This window comes from Hemiscyllium ocellatum, chromosome 18, assembly GCF_020745735.1.
Source record: "Hemiscyllium ocellatum isolate sHemOce1 chromosome 18, sHemOce1.pat.X.cur, whole genome shotgun sequence".
In the NCBI taxonomy this organism is placed as follows: domain Eukaryota; kingdom Metazoa; phylum Chordata; class Chondrichthyes; order Orectolobiformes; family Hemiscylliidae; genus Hemiscyllium; species Hemiscyllium ocellatum.
The window spans coordinates 57,701,135-57,719,791 of NC_083418.1; the positions used below are offsets into that span (position 1 = coordinate 57,701,135).

Genomic DNA, 18,657 nt, shown 5'->3' on the forward strand with positions numbered 1-18,657 from the left:
GTACTACATAATTCTCTGATTCTGTGACAGCAATGAACTGTACTGAATTAAATTATTTAGCCAGACTGCCTCAAATAATGACTAACCTACCCTTGATCGATAACTGTACCACTCCCCATCTACATTCCTGTGACTCCCTGGGACTACTTGTACTGAACTCATAGGGCTGACCACCCACTCCTTGGAATGCAGAAGGACAGACTTCTAGAGTCTGACCCACTTGATGCCCAAACCCCTGTAGGGATATCAGAGGCTGCCCTTCTCTTACGGTGCCAGCCTGAAGGATGTCTCCCTTGACTTCACTGAGGACTTTGAGACATGGCTGTTTGTTTGCAGTACATGCAGCGACAACAGGCACATGGTGCAGGAGTGACATTGACATAGCATGGTGCTGACACCTGCTGACTAACATGAAAGGCTTCCTAGGTTTTGTGTCTGTGCTAAACAACAAGGCAAGACAGAAGTACTGTGAACCTTTAAGGTATGACTGAGGGGACAAAACACAATAAAAGGAAAGGCAATGCAGGGATGCTGTACCCAACCGGGCAGGTGCAAAGTGAGAGGGTACTAATGAAGCGAATGGATGGCCCGGAGAAGCAACCTGGTCCAATGCGTGAGTTGAGTGACTGTGCATGCCTGCATATTTCCATGTAGTCACATTCCAATGAGATGGGCTAGTGCACTCCAATGGCTGGTGTAGCATTACTGTGCTGAGGTATATGGAATTGTGAACTAGAGGTGTGCTGTGATAGTGTGAAGAAGCTGGTATGTGCTGAATGTCTCCATCTGTGGACATGGGGAACATGTAGTCACTGCATGAGGTCTGTGTGTGTGTCTGTGTGTGTGTGTGCCTTGAGACATACTGGTGCTGGGTAACCAAGGTAGAGCTCTGGAGAGCAAGCTGCAAGTCGGAATCACTAGGTACCCATTCAGACTTTAATGTCGGGAGTCACAGTGTCTAGTTTCTATCCAGTGGATGGAAGAGTGGACTGCAGAGTAATGAGGTGAGATTAAGTAATAAGGAGCAATTATCTGTTTTATAGGTGTCTTACTAATGACCAGTGAGAACTTCCTTTCAACATTAAGGACTTGGTTGGAAAATTTAAATTTATTGCCTCAACATCAAGTCTCGCTGGACATTTCATCCAACAGTGCCAAATTTCTCACCAGGATCTAATGCTGTTAGCTCCTCTGACAGTTGTGAGAAAACAGAATGGTCCTCCATTCCATTATCTGTTCACCAAGACATCCTGGTCCCTATCAGCAAATTGGGGTGAATATGCATCTGTGCTCAAAATTTCCAACCCCGCAACTATGAATGATAATTCCTGGCTGGCAGCAACAAAACTGGTGCGCAGTCAGCCTGTTAACGTGACCCCAGAGACGGGAATCCCAGAAAATTATAGCTGTGTTGAATCCATCCATCAGCGATGACTGGGGAACTGTGAGAAAGTGGTGCCATAGAGAAGTGGTGGTTACATAATTAGGTGAGCTGTGGAAAAGTGCATGAGCTAACCCTCTAGAATTTACAAAGAAAAACTCTCAAAATTTCCCCAAAATTGACTCTTAGCCGATTTTTGGTAAAAATCAGTCCAATATTTAAGATTGCGACCTTGCATCAGAACCTCTTTTCGTCTATCAAGTAGCACTATGGAGATCTTCTACATCATCCACTTGAGACAGGACCTTGGTTTAATATCTCTCATTAAATACCGCACTTCGAATTAGCTCCAGAATGAGGCTTTTTAAATTAATATCCTTGCGTTATGGCTTAAACTCACAATGTCTGTCTCAGAGGTGAGAGCGATATGGCTGATACCTGAATGAGGCACAAACCAAATACAAGTATGCTGGAAAGTAATGGTACAACAAATAAAACTAGTAGATAGTATTTTAATTTTGATATACTGCTTTGAGTAAACTTTCTCACGTGTAATGTTTCACGAAAACCGAGGTAAGATGCCAAAGAATAGCAAAACGATGAATGAGAGGTTTATTCTGTTATTAGTGTGGGATGGATTCATGCATTCCTCCAGTCTGGTTTAAACCTGATGGATCTTCTTTTAAATTGGGAACACATTGCAGAAAATACATGTTTAATTCATTGGAGTGTGTTCTGCATTCTGCAAATAGTAGTTAAAAAGGAAAATCTCCAAAATGCTTATGGCGGTTAAATTCCACAAGTAGATTTTTCTTTCCGATAACAGTTGGCTCCAGCATTTCATTTCAATGCAGGAAATAAGGAACAGCGAGGATTTCAAGCATGAACTGTAAACTCACAAGAGGCTCCCAGAGACAACCTTAGTCTGGCAGAAATGTGACAAGAGTAACATTTGTACAGCCTTGCTGACCCCTATACATTTCAATAGGCAGCAGACAAAAGTCAATGGGTCACCTCTGGGAGAAGCTAAGGCCAGTCATAGACAATAGTAACATTATATGCGACTATGTCAGCCAGCGTGTGTGCATGAATGTGTTACGCCTGCCTTTATTAGGGAAAAAGGTCGATTAAGCGTGCAGTCAAGCAATAGCTGTGCCTCTGTCAGGTTCGAATGTGCAAATGATGGCACTGTAATCACACCATTTCGATGCAGCTCAGGAAGCGTTTTCCCCTGAGTGGCTGCCTGATGTAGTACTGAGTTACTGACAAAAGGAAGGGTATAAGGTCCATCTTCCTATCTGCTGAAAGAAGACACAATTGGACACCTTGCCACCTTTGAGAAAGTGAAATTGGTTTCAGTGCGGGGAAGATTAATGCAAAATTTAGCAAAGCTGTTCAAATTATGAATGGCTTTGACAGTTTTCACTGGTAAAAGAGTGGGTAATCAAAGGACATGTACTTACCTAATTGGCAAAAAGCCAGAGTGGAGATGAGTTTTGTCTTAAAATAGTTCAGATTGTGAATGCACTTCCTAAAAGGATGGTGATGAGAAGTATCTCAAAACTATGAAGGAACTCATCTTTATTTTATCTAATAATTAACAAATTTAATTAAGACTGCACCTAAATTATCTTCAGTGTTAAGCAGAATGCTGTTGCCTGCCCCCATTTTCTATAGTAACAACGTGCATTTATGGACCATTAGTATAGAATAGTACAAAATGTCCTGAGGTATTTCAGAAGACATCATCAGAAAGCAAACATTGACATCCACCCACATGAGGAAAGAGATTCCCAAAGTCTTGGTCATAATCGGATTTTATCATGGATTCATGTGAGAAAGGGAAAGGCTTAGGGAGGGGATTCCAGAGTTTGGGATCTAGACAGCTGAACATAGGAAAGGAATTAGGATGGACAAGAGGCAAGTATTAAAGGAACACATAATTCACAGAGGGGTTTAGAGATGGATGACTTTGAATACAATAGTGAGAAACTTAATGTCATTGTATTTATACAGCAGAGCTCAGTGTAGGTCAGTATGCACAGACAAGTGAAAGAGATTTGGTGGAAGTGAGGATACAGGCAGAGGTGTTTGAATGGTACATTGCTCATGGAGAGTAGAAGGCTAGTCAGCAGAGTATTAAAATAATTGAGACTTTATGTAAAATCCTGGATGTGGGTGCCAGCTGCTTATAGGCTTCTACTAGAATACTGGCTCCTCAGATGAGGAATTGGAGGTGAGCCCATGTTTTGCAATTATAAACCTGCGGGAGTCAAGGCCCTCAGGAAAAGAAAGGAAAAGGATTTGGAAGGAGAAAATAATCAGCAGAATGAGCAGATTAAGGTATTTCACTGCAGCAAGCCAAAATAAAAACAGATTGAGACAGAAACTGCTGATGCCAATAATTATATGATTGCTGAATGCATTTGTATTAAGTTTCTCTCTATTTTAATGGAGGAATCAACCCATATGGATCCATTCAATACAGGAGATGGAATTTCAATAGAAGTATGCGATAGGTTCAGTTTGTGCTATATGTTCAGTTCTATATATTCATTGTTGCATGTTCAGTCTTATACAATAAGTGTGACATGTTCAATGTTGCACATTGATTGCAACATATTCAGAGTGGCACATTAAGTTTGTATTGTTTAGTATTATGTGTTGGGTGTACCTTGTTCTGCAGTACACAAATCTCAGTAGAGAAGAACAAATGCCTACCACTGTGTACAGAAGACAAGATATTCTGGCTCAGTTGTTAGCCTGCATTGTTCTCAACTATCCTGTTCATTAATAGCTAGATAGTCTGTTATATTATTTGGGATGTATTTATACACTTCCCATTCATTTAACTGTGCATTCTTGCACTTCCATTTTTGTGTACCAATAGCTCAAGTGTTGAAGTTCTTCAGAGACTTGAGTTAATCTACAGGAAAATGCTGATATTCTATTAAGACCTTCAAAACACTATGATTTTCTACTCATTATGACTCACTCAACCTTTATTTTTAATGGTAGAACGTGTCCTTGCCTTACCTTAGGTACATAGAAAAAGCAATGCAGCAATTGAAAATCACTGATTCACAGTGCTCTGTGATAAATGGTAGGTCTGCTTCTGACCTTTCATCTCAGCTTCCAAATCAACACATCTGAGAAAATGTACCTGCCTAATGTTTTATATTGTAGTCTGTTTGTAAGTTTGAGATGGATGGACTATGGCATGTCAGCTTTCAACTTAGTCAAACTTTGAATTATTTCAGTTTTTTTTGCACACTCCCCTCAGCATGGGGACACTAATAGTCAGCCAGTTTGACCTGGTGGCGACTTCACCTGAAATATTATTGATTGCTTTCAGTCAAATATTTTATTATAAAAGTTGCTGCTGGTCTTGGTGCTCTCCTTATTTTCTTAAGTCCAGGGAGCACTGTTCGTTATCGTGCTTTTGCATCATTTCACTGTGTATCAAGGATCTTGAGTGGGAATAGGATCAGTGTTATCCCACTGCTGTGGACTTTTCTGTTTCTGTTATGAGGAGTTTATCATGGAGGGAAAATCTATTTTATGTTTGTCCATTCACAATTGTTTTAGTGGATTTTGTCTCTGATTAAGTAGTGGTGATGAAAGATTGAGTCCAGGGTCTTTTGAAGTCTTATACCTGAGGATAAGCAGAAACAGAACTCTCAGATCTGGCACAGTATGGATTCATGCAGAATGTATATCCCTCTACAGTAACATCAAAGCACCTTGTTCCCAAACTAAGCAGAGCACCAAGTCACTGTGATGCTTCCTGCAGTGTGTGTTCGTCATCCATGGCATCCCTAAGTGACAATTGCCATTTTAGTTTACATTTGCATAATGCTGTCATTGCAAGGCATTTTTCAAGTTCACTTGAGTGAGGTACTGCAAGTGCAGTAAGTGGCAACGGAACTCAAACTTGCATCTTTTAAATAAGGGAGCCCACAAAAGTGAAAGGCAAAGGCAATAATACCATTTCATTGTTTCTGAAAGTATATGGTAGGTCATTGATGGCACAGAAGTATTAAAAAAATAAAGATATAATTAGAATGTTTTTGAAGAAATGTTAAAATGTGAATGTTAACTTCAATTTCACTGGAGATAACTCTAGATTAGCTTCATTAACACAATAGTTAAAAATGATTTGTCTGTCTGCCTTTATACTAACATTGACATTATTGAATAAGTTAGACTACAACCAACAGGAATTTGCTCTTACTGAAATCTCAACATAATCAACTTTTGCCATTTCTACAGACAGGTAGCCAGAATTTAGAACTTAGGCATAGAAATTCCTTCCCTAAACATTTAAGCTTTTCACCCCCTCTCTACTTCTTTAAGATGCTTCTATGACCACATGTTTCCTCACTTAGGATCTCCTGAGGGGGCTTAGTTTCAAGTTATATTTGACATGTCTTCAATAGTTGCTATACAGATTCCAAATTGTCTACAGATCTACAGATTTAGGTAAACACAAGTAAAGCCCATTGATTTCCAATCTTTAGATTGCCAGGGCAAATGGTTGTGGGTCATCTTCTTGAGCCACAGTAGTCTTTGAGTTGATGGTAAAGCGACATGGTTTCAGATAGGAAAGTCCAAGAGTTTTTATCAGTGACAATGAAGGAACAGTGACATACATCCAAGTTTGAATGATCTAAGAATTTGGCATATAAATTTGGAGGAGATTGTGTTCATATAGCAGTGTTGCTCTAGTTCTTCTCTGGGGAAGAGGTCACTGAAAGGGAGATTCTCTTGAAGTGGCCCATGGATTATTCATAGTACCCTATTAATTGAAGGATTGGATGTTAAGTCTGTTGACCAGGGTGTCTCCTCTGAATGTCACTTGAGCTTATTTGGGGTTCTTGCAAGGTCTTTCATCCAGGCAAACAGTGGGCAACAAAGAGGTTTTAAGGAGGCAGGGGGATATGTTACCATTCACATCAGCATGCACCCTCTGCTTTGCTCTTGTATCAGAGTGCTTGATTGTCACTTTAACATAATTGATGATCGTAGACTGAATATTGAATGACATATTCTAGACTGACAGGGAGAGAGGCTGAGGGGAAATCCATATTTTTTTATTTATTTTCTGTACTGTAGACAGTGAAGAGAATCAATTTAAAATGCATGTAAGTAACAGAAAAGGGAAATCCACATAGGTGACATAGATCCAACTTTAACATTGCCCACACATGTTTGATCCAATGATGTTGTAATTCAGGAAACTTGCCTAACTTACTGAATTTACACAATACTTGTGTTTCTGTGTTTGACACTGTACATTCACAGTCTTAGACCAATAGATATTCCTCCTTTGTTGTGTTCATATTGAAATTGCCTTGATTAAACTTCTAAACAACAGATCACATCCATGTACAATGCATGTTGAACAGAGTGTATTACCATGATGAAAACAGTTGCCAATACTAACACAATATTTCCAAAGTGTCCATGACTCCTCCTGGATTTAATTCACTATGTATGTGTTCTTGGAAGCTATTGTGACAAATATTCAGGATGATCCACAACAATTAGACATCAAATCAAAGTGTGCTTTCAATAATTGGCTTCGTCATCCGAACACAGTAGAAATTCAACCTTTAACCTTCTCCTGATAACTTTCTCCTTAGAAGAATCAGAATGAAGTGCAGCCAATTGCTCATAGCACACGAATAACTTTTCCTATTTGTTTAAAGGAGCTGAATTTCAAAGCTAGGTGATAAAATGCATCCCTTTAGCATTATTATACTTTCACAGAATAGTTCATTCAGCCTATCATGTCTGGGCCAAGTCTTTTGTTGAGCAAGTCAGTTAATCCCACACGCCACTTTTTTTCTTCATTTGTAAAGATATTTTCTCCTTCCAGTGTTTATTCAAATCCCTTTAATGGTTACAATTGAATTGATATCAATGGATTTGAAAGTGTTTGAAAGCCACACCTGACTGACATGTCGCCTCTGATTCTTTTACTGAACAACTTAAACCTGTGCTCTCTGATTATCAAGTCTTCTATCACTAAAACAGCTTCTTTTCAAAAAATTTGTTTTTCTTACCATTTTTGCATATTGTTGAATGATAAAAGCACCAAAGACTGAGAGCTAATTGTGAGTTTAAAGGCTGATTCTGCATTTTCACATGACATGTTGGAAACTGTAGGATGATAAATTGTGAGATCACAGACAGTGGTGAAACAACCATTGGACAATTACTGAGAGAATGTGGTACTGTTATAGAAGGGTTGCCTTTCACATGTGCAGTGAGACCATGATGCTGTCTCACATCTCAAGTTGATGTAAAAGGACCCATTGCATTATTTGAAGAACAGCAGGAGAACGCTATCCTTTTATCCTTCAAACAAATGCTTAAAATGTTTAAGCAAAAATAAACAAAGAATTGCAGATGTTGGAAATTAGAAAGGAAATCAAAAATTGCTGGAAGAACACACAACAGGTCTGGTAGCATCTGTGGGGAGAAAGCAGAGTTAACGATTCAGGACCAGTGACCAAAATTCTGGAGTTCTGAAGAAGGGTCATTGGATTCGAAATGTTAACTCCACACTCTCTGCAATGATGTTGTCAGACCTGCTGTGTTTTTCCAGCAATTTCTGTTTTTGTTCCTAAAATGCTTAAAACTGATCCTTTATCATGAAAGCTCATAAAAGATGTGATAAAAAAGTGACTTTTTAGAATCACATCTTTAATGATCATCTTTCATATGACATAGTGCTTTATAAGAACCAACAGATTCCTTCTGAATTGTAGTCACTGTTGTAACACAGGAAATATGGTGGCCAATTTGTGCACAGAAGGCTTCCCCAGATAGCAATGTGATAATAAGACCGTAAGACATAGGAGTGGAAGCAAGGCCATTTAGCCCATCGAGTCCACTCCGTCATTTAATCATGGCTGACGGGTGTTTCAATTCCATTTACCCACACTCTCCTGTAGCCTTAATGACATGCTGATCCTTGTTTACTCATGTTTATTAATAAATTTTATCCTGGACACCAGTGTTAAAATCATAGCTCTTCTGAAATAGGGCCATGGGATCTTTCACACCAATCTAAGAAGGTAGGTGAAGGCTCTGTTTAATGTCTCATCTGAAGGACAGCATCTCTGAAAAAGCTGCATTAGGAGTGCACTCTATTAGCAGTGTGCCTTGAGATACTCACAAAGTGGTAGTGTGGAACTGTGCCTTTATTTGGAGTTGGTATTAAATTTACTACTCAATCTGGGCTTGACTACCAATTGTAAAAACAGTATTAATCTTCATTTCTATTGGTTTTGCATTTTGTAAATATTAATTGTTTAAAATGAAAGTGTACTATATAAAAATAGTAACTGCATGGCAAGTCACATAATTTGTCTGATTCATTGCATCCTTCAAGTTTGAATGTGTGCACATAGGCTGTTAATTAATGCTCGAGACAACATAAAACAGGCTTCATACTCCCTGCCCAGACTGATAAAGCCCATTAATTCAAGGGACATTCTGTATGTCAGCACTTTTTCTTTATCTGCTTTCTGGAATTCACTCAAGATGTCAAGAAGACAGTACCAACCTGTACTAGTCATGAAAGGCTCGCCCAGGGAGACACACACCAACATGTCTCGCTCTATTCTTTCCCACGAGGTGATCTGCTCTCCTTCAGGACTGAAGAGGGTCTTAGCTGTGCATCGCAGCTTAAGTCGAGCGGTGCAGTTTTCAAGAAGCTAAAACAGGGAAATAGATTAAGTTTTTGTGGCATGGAACCTAGTTAATATCAGAGATTTTGAAACTCACTCCTATTATTACTCTATTACATTTACACCTCCCTGAGATTTGCCTCCAGTCTGTGTCTTTTTTTTTAAGTCTTCCTGACTGGGTGACTATATACACCCCCAGCATAGTGATTGTCCACTTCTTGTTTTTGGTTCTACCCACATGGTCGCATTTGAACAACCTTCTAAAACACCATCCCTCCTTCCTGCAGTAATTGACTCCTTGATCATTATTACAACACCATCCTTTCCCATCTGCCCCATCCCTCCCTCAACCATGTCATCGTGATAGCAATGATATCCGAAGGTGGAAACATCAAATCCAAGGGGGAATAGGTTTAAGATGAGGGGATGTGGAAACCTTAAAGTAGATGTATGAGGTAAGGTTTTTACACAGAGGGCAATAGGTGCCAGGAATGCACTGCCAGGGGAGGGGATAGAAAAAATTACAGCAAAGTTTAAAAGGCATTTCGATAGATGTGTGAACAAGCTAAGAATAAATGGATACAGATCACATGCATGCAGATGGGATTAGTTTAGAATAGCATCGTGGTCACCACAGCCATAACAGGCCGAAAGGCCTGCTCCTGAGCTGTACCATTCTATGTTCTATGAAGAAACAAATTATGCTGACTGAACACAAATCAGGCCAAAGCTTCCTCTACTTTATGTTCCACATTTTATACGGAAGGCTTGTAGATGTCCTGCTGTGAATTGTGATGCTTGAATGAGCAATTGATGCTCCCTTTAACAGCCTCCGTTTCATTGCCGTAGGCAATCAACTATTGACAGATGGAGAAATCACCATGCAGGAAGCTCGGGAGATGCACCCTGTCGGAGCTTTAGTGGATGGTCATAATGAAAGAGGGGTTGAGGGTTGTCCCTCACTAAGGGCACTCAGTTTGAGATGCCCGGCATTGGGAAGGCAAGGGGCTCAGAGAGTGTCAGCTCCTGGACCTGTAGCTGACCCTCCAAATTCCCCTGCACACAGTCTCACACCAGTTTGTGACCTGGATCCCTTCATGATTTGTTCTTTGCTGGTGCATTATTGACAGTTGCATGGTGGGAACTTATCTGAATGCAAATGACGAGCCACTGGTAGTTGGTAGGAATTGAGAAAATGTGGAGCTGTGTTGAATGCCATTGCTTTAAAGTTGGTGAGGGGTGGGGAATGGGAGCAATTATCCTGCGATGGGAGGGGGAAGGTGTGAGGATAACTGTACAGGAGAATAGGAGTTGGCTATCTGAGAGGCTAGGGAAACACTTATTATTTCCTCGTCCTTATACAAATCAATGCATTTTTCACTGTTAGAGGGCAACTGGACGTTGTTAATGTGGTTAAATTCTGCTGACTATGATGCTCAGCACTCAGTTACTGGATCCAGGTAGAAATTCCTCAGTGAAGTTCCTGCCAATTTTAAGCAGAAGAGTTATCCATTCGTTTCAACGTTCACTCAAAAATCAAATCAGGTGAATCTTGGGCAATTTGTTTGCTGTTATCTCCTTCCTGTTTATCCATTTACTCCACTGCTTTTCAGTGTAAACATCGCTGTTAAGTATCCTAGCTCACATCAAGGTTTATTTACCTATTGCTTCATACTTTGGCTCCAAACCAACAATATCTTGATTTTAAAATTCTCATCCTGTTTTCAAATCCATCCATTCAATCATCCCTTCTTATCTTTGTAATCCTCTCTATCCTCGTAACCCATCCAGACAACTGCACTCATCTCATTGTCGCCTCTTGAGCATACCCCATTTTAATTGCTTCACCATTGACGGCCACCTCCAGATGCCAATGCCCTACGGTCTGGAAATCCCTCTCCATATTTCTCTTGTCTGTCTGTTTTTCTTTCTTCCTTTGAATATTCCTTAAAAGCCTCTCTTTGAACAAGTTTTTTGCTATCTGACCTAATATCACCTTATGTGACTTGGCTTCATACTTTTTTTAGTGCTCCTGCAAAGTGCCTGAGGATATTTTATTACAATAAAGGTATTATATAAGTTGGTGCTGTTAAATGAGATGGGAATTTCTCACCATCACTTGTTTAGATACTATCCACAGGTAAACAGAGCTAAGTTCTGGAAGTTTACAAAAACAGTTGCTTCCGATGATATATAGATTGTATAAATGAATTGAGATAAATTCTACTGCTTGTTTGCTGTAGTTTGATAAGGCCTAATTAGATTGATGATTTGTCCTTGCTGTTTGTCTTTTATATGTGCCTACTGAAAAGCATTTAAATTCAATATTAAATTCAACAAGAAAAAACTATGACAGAAATGGGGTTACAATGAGGCAGTTAGAAAATCAGTCTGCAGTTGTATTAGTTGTATATTCACAAGACTGCCAAGAAATTAATTGAACAAGCTTTATTCAACATCAATTCATCCGAAGATTGTGTCTTGCTATGAGTAATTTGCTGCTTGTATCTTAGCTCACACTAAGTCCCATTTACTCATCACCATGTGCTGGTTGACGTACACTGCCTGTCACAACATCCTAATTTAAAATTCTCATCTCAGAGTTTTGAGTGGAATCATAGTATACTCAAAATATTTAATCTGTTTTCATCTTTATAGATGCTTTCAGAGCTGCTGACTTTCTCCAGCACTTTATGTTTGTATTTCAGATCTCTGGCATCCAAAATATTTTGCTTTTGTTAAATTTCTCATCCCTGTGTTCAAATCCCCTCCACGACTTCAGTTCTTCCAACATCTGTAGTCTCTGGACCCTCCGAGGAGTCTATACTTCTCCAAATTTGGCCTCTTGGGAAAACTTTGCATCCATCACATACCATTGTGGCCATGGCTTCAGTTATCTCAATCCTGAGCTCTGAAATCTTCACCTTGAATTTCTTCACCTCTCCACTTCTTTCTCCTGCTTTAAGACTTCCCTTAAAATTGCTCAAATCTTTGGTCATCTGGTCTAATATTTTAGTGGTTTGATGTTAAATTTTGTTTATTATAATCTAAGAACCACCTTGAAGCTTTGTACTATGCTAAATGTGCCACATAAATGAAAGCTGTTGTTATTGTACACTGGAGTGTTCCTATGCACCTCCTGACCCAGTGCAATTTTTATTTTTCTTCTTGAGATTTTCCCTGTCTGAAAGCAGGTCCAACCTTCACCAACATAACCTCCATCATGATAGAGCAAGGAGGCATGTCCACCAGAAGCAGTACAGGGGTCAAACTTCATGCTGTTGGTGCCAATGTAACAAGGTGTTCAGCCAAATCTGTCAACCAATTCACTGAGTTGCTGTGGGAAAAAATATTTTTACACGCATCTTGTACTATGGAGATATAGATAGTGAGGGTAGATGCTCCCAGTGTTTTTTTTTCACCATGGCTGACCAGCTATCTCGTCCACCCTTATTGCTTGCCATTGACAAATGTTGGAAATGTTTATAGGTTGATACACAACCTGTTTCATTGCATAATGAAGGTTCCCTCCTTTGCCAATAGATCGTGGACTCAGATTTGAACACTGGTTTAGAGGCAGGATGTCATCACAGCACCACAACATCTCTCCAGTATTAATACAGCCCTATATAAAAGATTTAAACTACTGCAACACCAGATGAAATTCCTTTGCCTTCATAGAGAATGCCTCATTTTGTCTTTAAAACCCTTCTTGAATTTGGACAGGCATATACAAGATATTAAAGGAAGCAGAATTTGCATAATTTATTTGATTCGGAGATGCTGGTGTTGGACTGGGGTGTACAAAGTTAAAAATCACACAACACCAGGTTATAGTCCAACAGGTTTATTTGGAAGCACTAGCTTTCAGAGCGCTGCTCCTTCATCAGGTGGTTGTACCCGATCGTCAGATTGCATTACCATCTGATGAAGGAGCAGCGCTCGGAAAGCTAGTGCTTCCAATTAAACCTGTTGGACTATAACCTGGGGTTGTATGATTTTTAATTTATTTGAGTTCTCTTTAAACCTGTGGCAAGAGATCCAGACCACTGCACGTGGGCAATAAATATGCATATGCCAGCAATCCCTACAATGACAACAATTTACTTTGACATGGTGTTTTGAACAAATTAAAATGTTCACAGGAATGTATTCAAACAATGTTTGACACTGAGCCACATAATGAAACATTAGATTTTGAGGAGCATCTTAAGAAAGAAGGAACAGACACCGAGGCACAGAGATGAAAGGAGGAAATGGCAGAGCTTAAGGTAAAGGCCTGGGGCTATAATAACAAAAATAATGGCAAGTGAAAGTAAATTTAATAATTGGTGTCAGTTTGGAATAAGGGATTTCAAGGTTGAAAGAACAGATGCAGAGACATATATTCCTGTACTGGGTTTCCATGAATGTCCATGCATCATACAGCTAGGTTGACTTACAATATTTTGATGTGTAAAGCCCTTGAAAAAGAACATCTCAGCAAGATTTTCACATGTAAAGCGCAGCTTCAGTGTGGGTCCTGTCAGAGGTTTGGGTCTGTATAGTTATATTTTGCAAAGAAAGCCAATCTGACTTTAAAACTGACAAATAATCTTACAAGGTGCCCTCTGGAAGTCATGTCCTTGTGGATTCAGATTGTATTGGGAATAATCTGTACTTACCTCAGGAAGAAATTACAAGGGACTTTTTGAAAGTTTATGAACAATTCCAGAAGCAAACAGGACCTATTATAAATGGTTACCCTGAAGACATGAATAGTTTTTGATAGCTTGTCAAAACTTGACAATGAGAGCCATTCAAGCTAATTGCTGGGACAGTTAAGAAAGTTAATTCTCTCAACAAAAAGACTATGGATGGGCCCATGGCCAGGCCTAGGCTACCTATAATTTAGAATCATGTTTCATCAGAGTTGGATTAGCAGCTATTTCAAGTTTTGATCTGGGTAGGACGGGGTTTGAGCATCATTTTGTATAGAATCCCCCAAGAAGAACTTGGAGGGTCACCCTCAGAGAGAAAATTTCCAGTCAGGGAGAGTGCAAGGAGAAACGTTTTTAGAAGTCAACTCTATTGTGATTGAAATAGTTTAAACAATCTTTAGTAACATAACTGTAGAACTAGTGAGGATCAAGAAATTTCGCCATGCTCGGACGTTAACCTGTGTTGGTCCCCGATCAAGTGCTGTACTGACTCTCAAATTCTTAACCTTGTTTTAAAATTCCTCCATGACTTCATCCTTTCCCCATCTCTGTACTCTATGCTGTTTGTCAAGGAATTGTTTCCCATCTAATTCAGGCCTTTTGTGTAATCACCATTTAATTGCTCTACCATTGGTGGTTATATCTTTGATTGCTGTAAGTTCTGTAAACATCTCCACCTCTTTGCTTTTTCCCCTTTAAGACACTCTTCAAAACCCATCTCTTTGATTCAGTCTTTTGTCACCTGACCTAATGTTCCCTTGGGGGGTTTGGAGTCATGCTTTGTTCCAAAGGCTGTAGATGACATATACATGGACTTTAACAAGGTGTTTGATAAGATTCCCCCTGGTAAACTAATAGAGAAAGTGAAGCCACATGGTGTGCAGGGTGTTCTAGCAAGGTGGATAAAGAACTGGTTGAGCAACAGGAGACAGAGAATAGTTGTTGAAGGGAGTTTCTCAAAATGGAGAAAGGTGACCAGTGGTGTTCCACAGGGATCAGTGCTGGGGCCACTAATATTTGTGATATACATAAATGATCTGGAAGAGGGCACTGTTGGTATGATCAACATGTTTGCAGATGACACGAAGATTGGTGGAGTAGCAGAAAGCATAGAGGACTGTCAAAGAATACAGGAGAATATAGATAGACTGGAGAGTAGGGCGGAAAAGTGGCAGATGGAGTTCAATCCAGGCATATGTGAGGTGATGCATTTTGGGAAGTCTCATTCTAGAGCGAATTATACAGTGAACGGAAGAGCCTTGGGAAAAGTTGATGAGCAGAGAGATCTGGGTGTGCAGATCCATTGTACCCTGAAGGTTGCTGCACAGTTGGATAGAGTGGTCAAGAAGGCATATGATATGCTTGCCTTCATCGGACGGGGTATTGAGCATAAGAGCTGGCAGGTCACGTTAAAATTGTACATGACGTTGGTTCAGCTGCATTTAGAACACTGTGTACAATTCTAGTCGCCACATTACCAAAAGACTTACGCTTTGGAGAGGGTGCAGAGAAGGTTTATGAGGATGTTGCTGTGTATGGAAGTTGTTAGATATGAAGAGAGGTTGAGTAGGTTAGGTTTGTTTTCATTAGAAAAAAGGAGATTGAGGAGGGCCCCGATTCACGAAGGGTATTGATAGGGTAGATAGAGATTAGCTTTTTTCCTAGGGTGAAGGATTCAATAACGAGAGGTCACGCTTTCAAGGTGAGAGGTGAAAAGTTTAAGGGGGATACATGTCGATACACAGAGAGGGTGGTAGATGTCTGGAATGTGTTGCCAGCAGAAGTAGCAGAGGCAGGCATGGTAGATTCATTTAAGATGCGTCTGGATAGATACTTGAGTAGGTGGGAAACAGAGGGATTTGGATGCTTAGGAATTGGGTGACAGGTTTGGACAGTAGATTTGGGTCAGCTGAGGCTTGGAAGGCTGAAGGGCCTGTTCGTAGGCTGTAAATTTTCTTTGTTCTTTGTTGATTTAAAATGCTTCTTTGAAGTAGCTTGGGACATATTATTACATTTACACCACTATATAAAACTATATTATTATTTTTATGTGTGGGATATTAGTCACAGGGCTGCATTGAACAAGGTGCAACTGCATAAAAGAAAGTGCCCACCAGAACTGCAAACAGATGTGGCAAAAGTCAGTATACCTTAAAGGCACAGAAATAAAAGATAACTCAGCTATACCATTTATCAATTATCAGTTAATACGCTACAAAATGTTGAAGGCTCCCATAGCAAAAGTATCAGACAACTTTACAACTCCTTTCTAGTGTTACATGCATCATGATCACATTAGGTGCTCTGAGTAATCAGTGAATTGCAAACTTGCATTGCCCATGTATACCCACTTTAGATTAGATTACTTACAGTGTGGAAACAGGCCCTTCGGCCCAACAAGTCCACACCGACCCGCCGAAGCGCCACCCACCCATACCCCTACATTTACCCCTTACTTAACACTACGGGCAATTTAGCATGGCCAATTCACCTGACCCGCACATCTTTGTGACTGTGGGAGGAAACCGGAGCACCTGGAGGAAACCCACGCAGACACGGGGAGAACGTGCAAACTCCACACAGTCAGTCGCCTGAGGCAGGAATTGAACCCAGGTCCCTGGCGCTGTGAGGCAGCAGTGCTAACCACTGTGCCACCGTGCCGCCCCAAACTTGTAGTTTTTGACTTTAGTTTCAATTTAAAACAAAAACAAATAGCAAAGCTTTAGTCTTAAACAAGATAAAGATAAAAATCACACAACACCAGGTTATAGTCCAACAGGTTTAATTGGAAGCACACTAGCTTTCGGAGCGATGCTCCTTCATCAGGTCATTATCACCTGATGAAGTAGTGTCGCTCCTAAAGCTAATGTGTTTCCAATTAAACCTGTTGGACTATAACCTGGTGTTGTGTGACTTTTAACTTTGTACACCCCATTCCAACACTAGCATCTCCAAGTTAAAGAAAGGTTCATTACAAAATTACTGCTGTATTCACTTCAGTAAAAGTGGTTCAAAGCTAAAGATACATATGAAGATTAAAAGTAGGTTAGGATAAAATATAAAGGATTGGTCTCTAAGATTGATGCAGGCATGTTAATTGCTTAAAGCATCTCTTTCTCAAGTGAATGAGTTGAAATTTGTACTCAAATTCAGCAGTTGCTAAGACTTCCATACTTCAATAGCTGGGTGTTTGCCTGTACAGAAGGAGTTAGCAGAAAGCAGAATTTGGGAGAGAAATCATAATGCTTTTAACGTAATAAAATGTTCCAAGGTACTTCAAAGAAGCATTTTGCAGCAAAGAATGACACCAAACCCCAGAAGGGAACATTAGGTCAGGTGATAAAAGACTTAGTCAAAGAGGTGGGCTTTGAAGAGTATCTTAAATAAAAGTGAAGAGGTGGAGAGGTTTAGGAAAGGATTTCCAGAACTTAGAGCAACCAATTATATAGCCACCAATGGTGGAGCAATTAATATCAGGGATATACAAAGGCCTGAATTAGATGGGAACAGATCCTTGACAAATGGCATAGATTACAGAGATAGGAAAACAAGGTTAAGAATTCTAAAGTCAATACAGTGCTTGATCAGTAACCAACACAAGTTAACTGATGAGCACAGGGCTAATACGTGTATTAAAACATGGGCAGCAAATGTTTGGATGATTTCAAATTGACAGAGGGCATAATGCAGGAGACCCGCCAGGAGTGGTTTAGAATTCTCCAGGCTGTAAATACCAAAGGCATGAACAAAGACAAATGTACCGCCATCTTAATTATTACCCAAAGACTCTGGGTAATCCAAGATGGATAACAAGATAACAATGTGACTGTAAGATCTGCTTCTTTTTTGAGGTATTTTAGGTGTCGGAGGTGATTTCCTCAAATTCCAGAAGCACCAATTGCTGTTTTATATGCTGTCGCATTGTTTTGGAACTTTGGGAAAAAAAGATCAAAACAGTAGCACTTTAAAAAGGAGGAAGACAGACAAAAGGCAGTGACCACATGGTCAGTGATGGAGAGAGAGAGAGAAAAAGAAAGCTATATTACTAATCGACACAACAGGGAATCTGCATAGTTACTGCCCTTATTGTTTGAGCTCACGTATTTCTGGACATTGGAATGCGTCGAGGAAACATTAACAGTGAAATTCACGGCTGACCGTGGAGGAAGATGTGTGAGGGAGCTCACAGCACAGGAACAAATAAGTGCATAGTTTTAAAGCATAACCTTGCTGTATGTCTACAGTAATGAGTAGAGTGGGTTCTTCCTTGATTATATGTTTATTGAGATCCGTCTCTTGATTAAATTTTAAAAATAAAAACCCATAAGTACTAAGTTAGCCTGGAGCACTGTTTTTTAGAGCAAAAAGACGGTGCTATTTTCTGGGTCTAGAGATTGTGAAGTAGCAATGGGGGAACACTTTGGGGCCAGTGACCATACTTCTATTAGTTTTAAAATAGTGATGGAAAAGGATAGACCAGATCTCAAAGTTGAAGTTCTAAATTGGAGGAAGTCTACCTTTGATGGTGTTAGGCAAGAACTTTCAAAAACTGATTGGGGGCAGATGTTCGCAGGTAAAGGGACGGCTGGAAAATGGGAAGCCTTCAGAAATGAGATAACAAGAGTCCAGTGACAGTACACTCCTGTTAGGGTGAAAGGAAAGGCTGGTAGGTGTGGGGAATGCTGGGTGGCTAAAGAAATTGAGTGTTTGGTTTAGAAAACGAAGGAAGCATATGTCGGGTTCAGACAGGATCGATCGAATGAATCCTTGGAAGAGTATACAGGCAGTAGGAGTATACTTAAGAGGGAAATCCAGATGGCAAAAAGGGGATGAGAGATAGGTTTGGCAAATAGGGTTAAAGAGAATCCAAAGGATT

General features: G+C 39.9%; 1 protein-coding gene across 1 annotated transcript in view; it reads right to left on the reverse strand.

Moving 5' to 3' along the window:
• Nucleotides 1–8,778: 8,778 nt before the first annotated feature.
• Nucleotides 8,779–18,657, reverse strand: part of LOC132824312 (doublecortin domain-containing protein 1-like) — a 115,382-nt gene continuing 105,503 nt past the window's right edge. The window contains exon 16 of the mRNA XM_060838658.1: nt 8,779–9,108. Within this exon, the coding sequence (XP_060694641.1) occupies nt 8,779–9,108 (330 nt within the window). The remainder of the gene's footprint in view (nt 9,109–18,657) is intronic.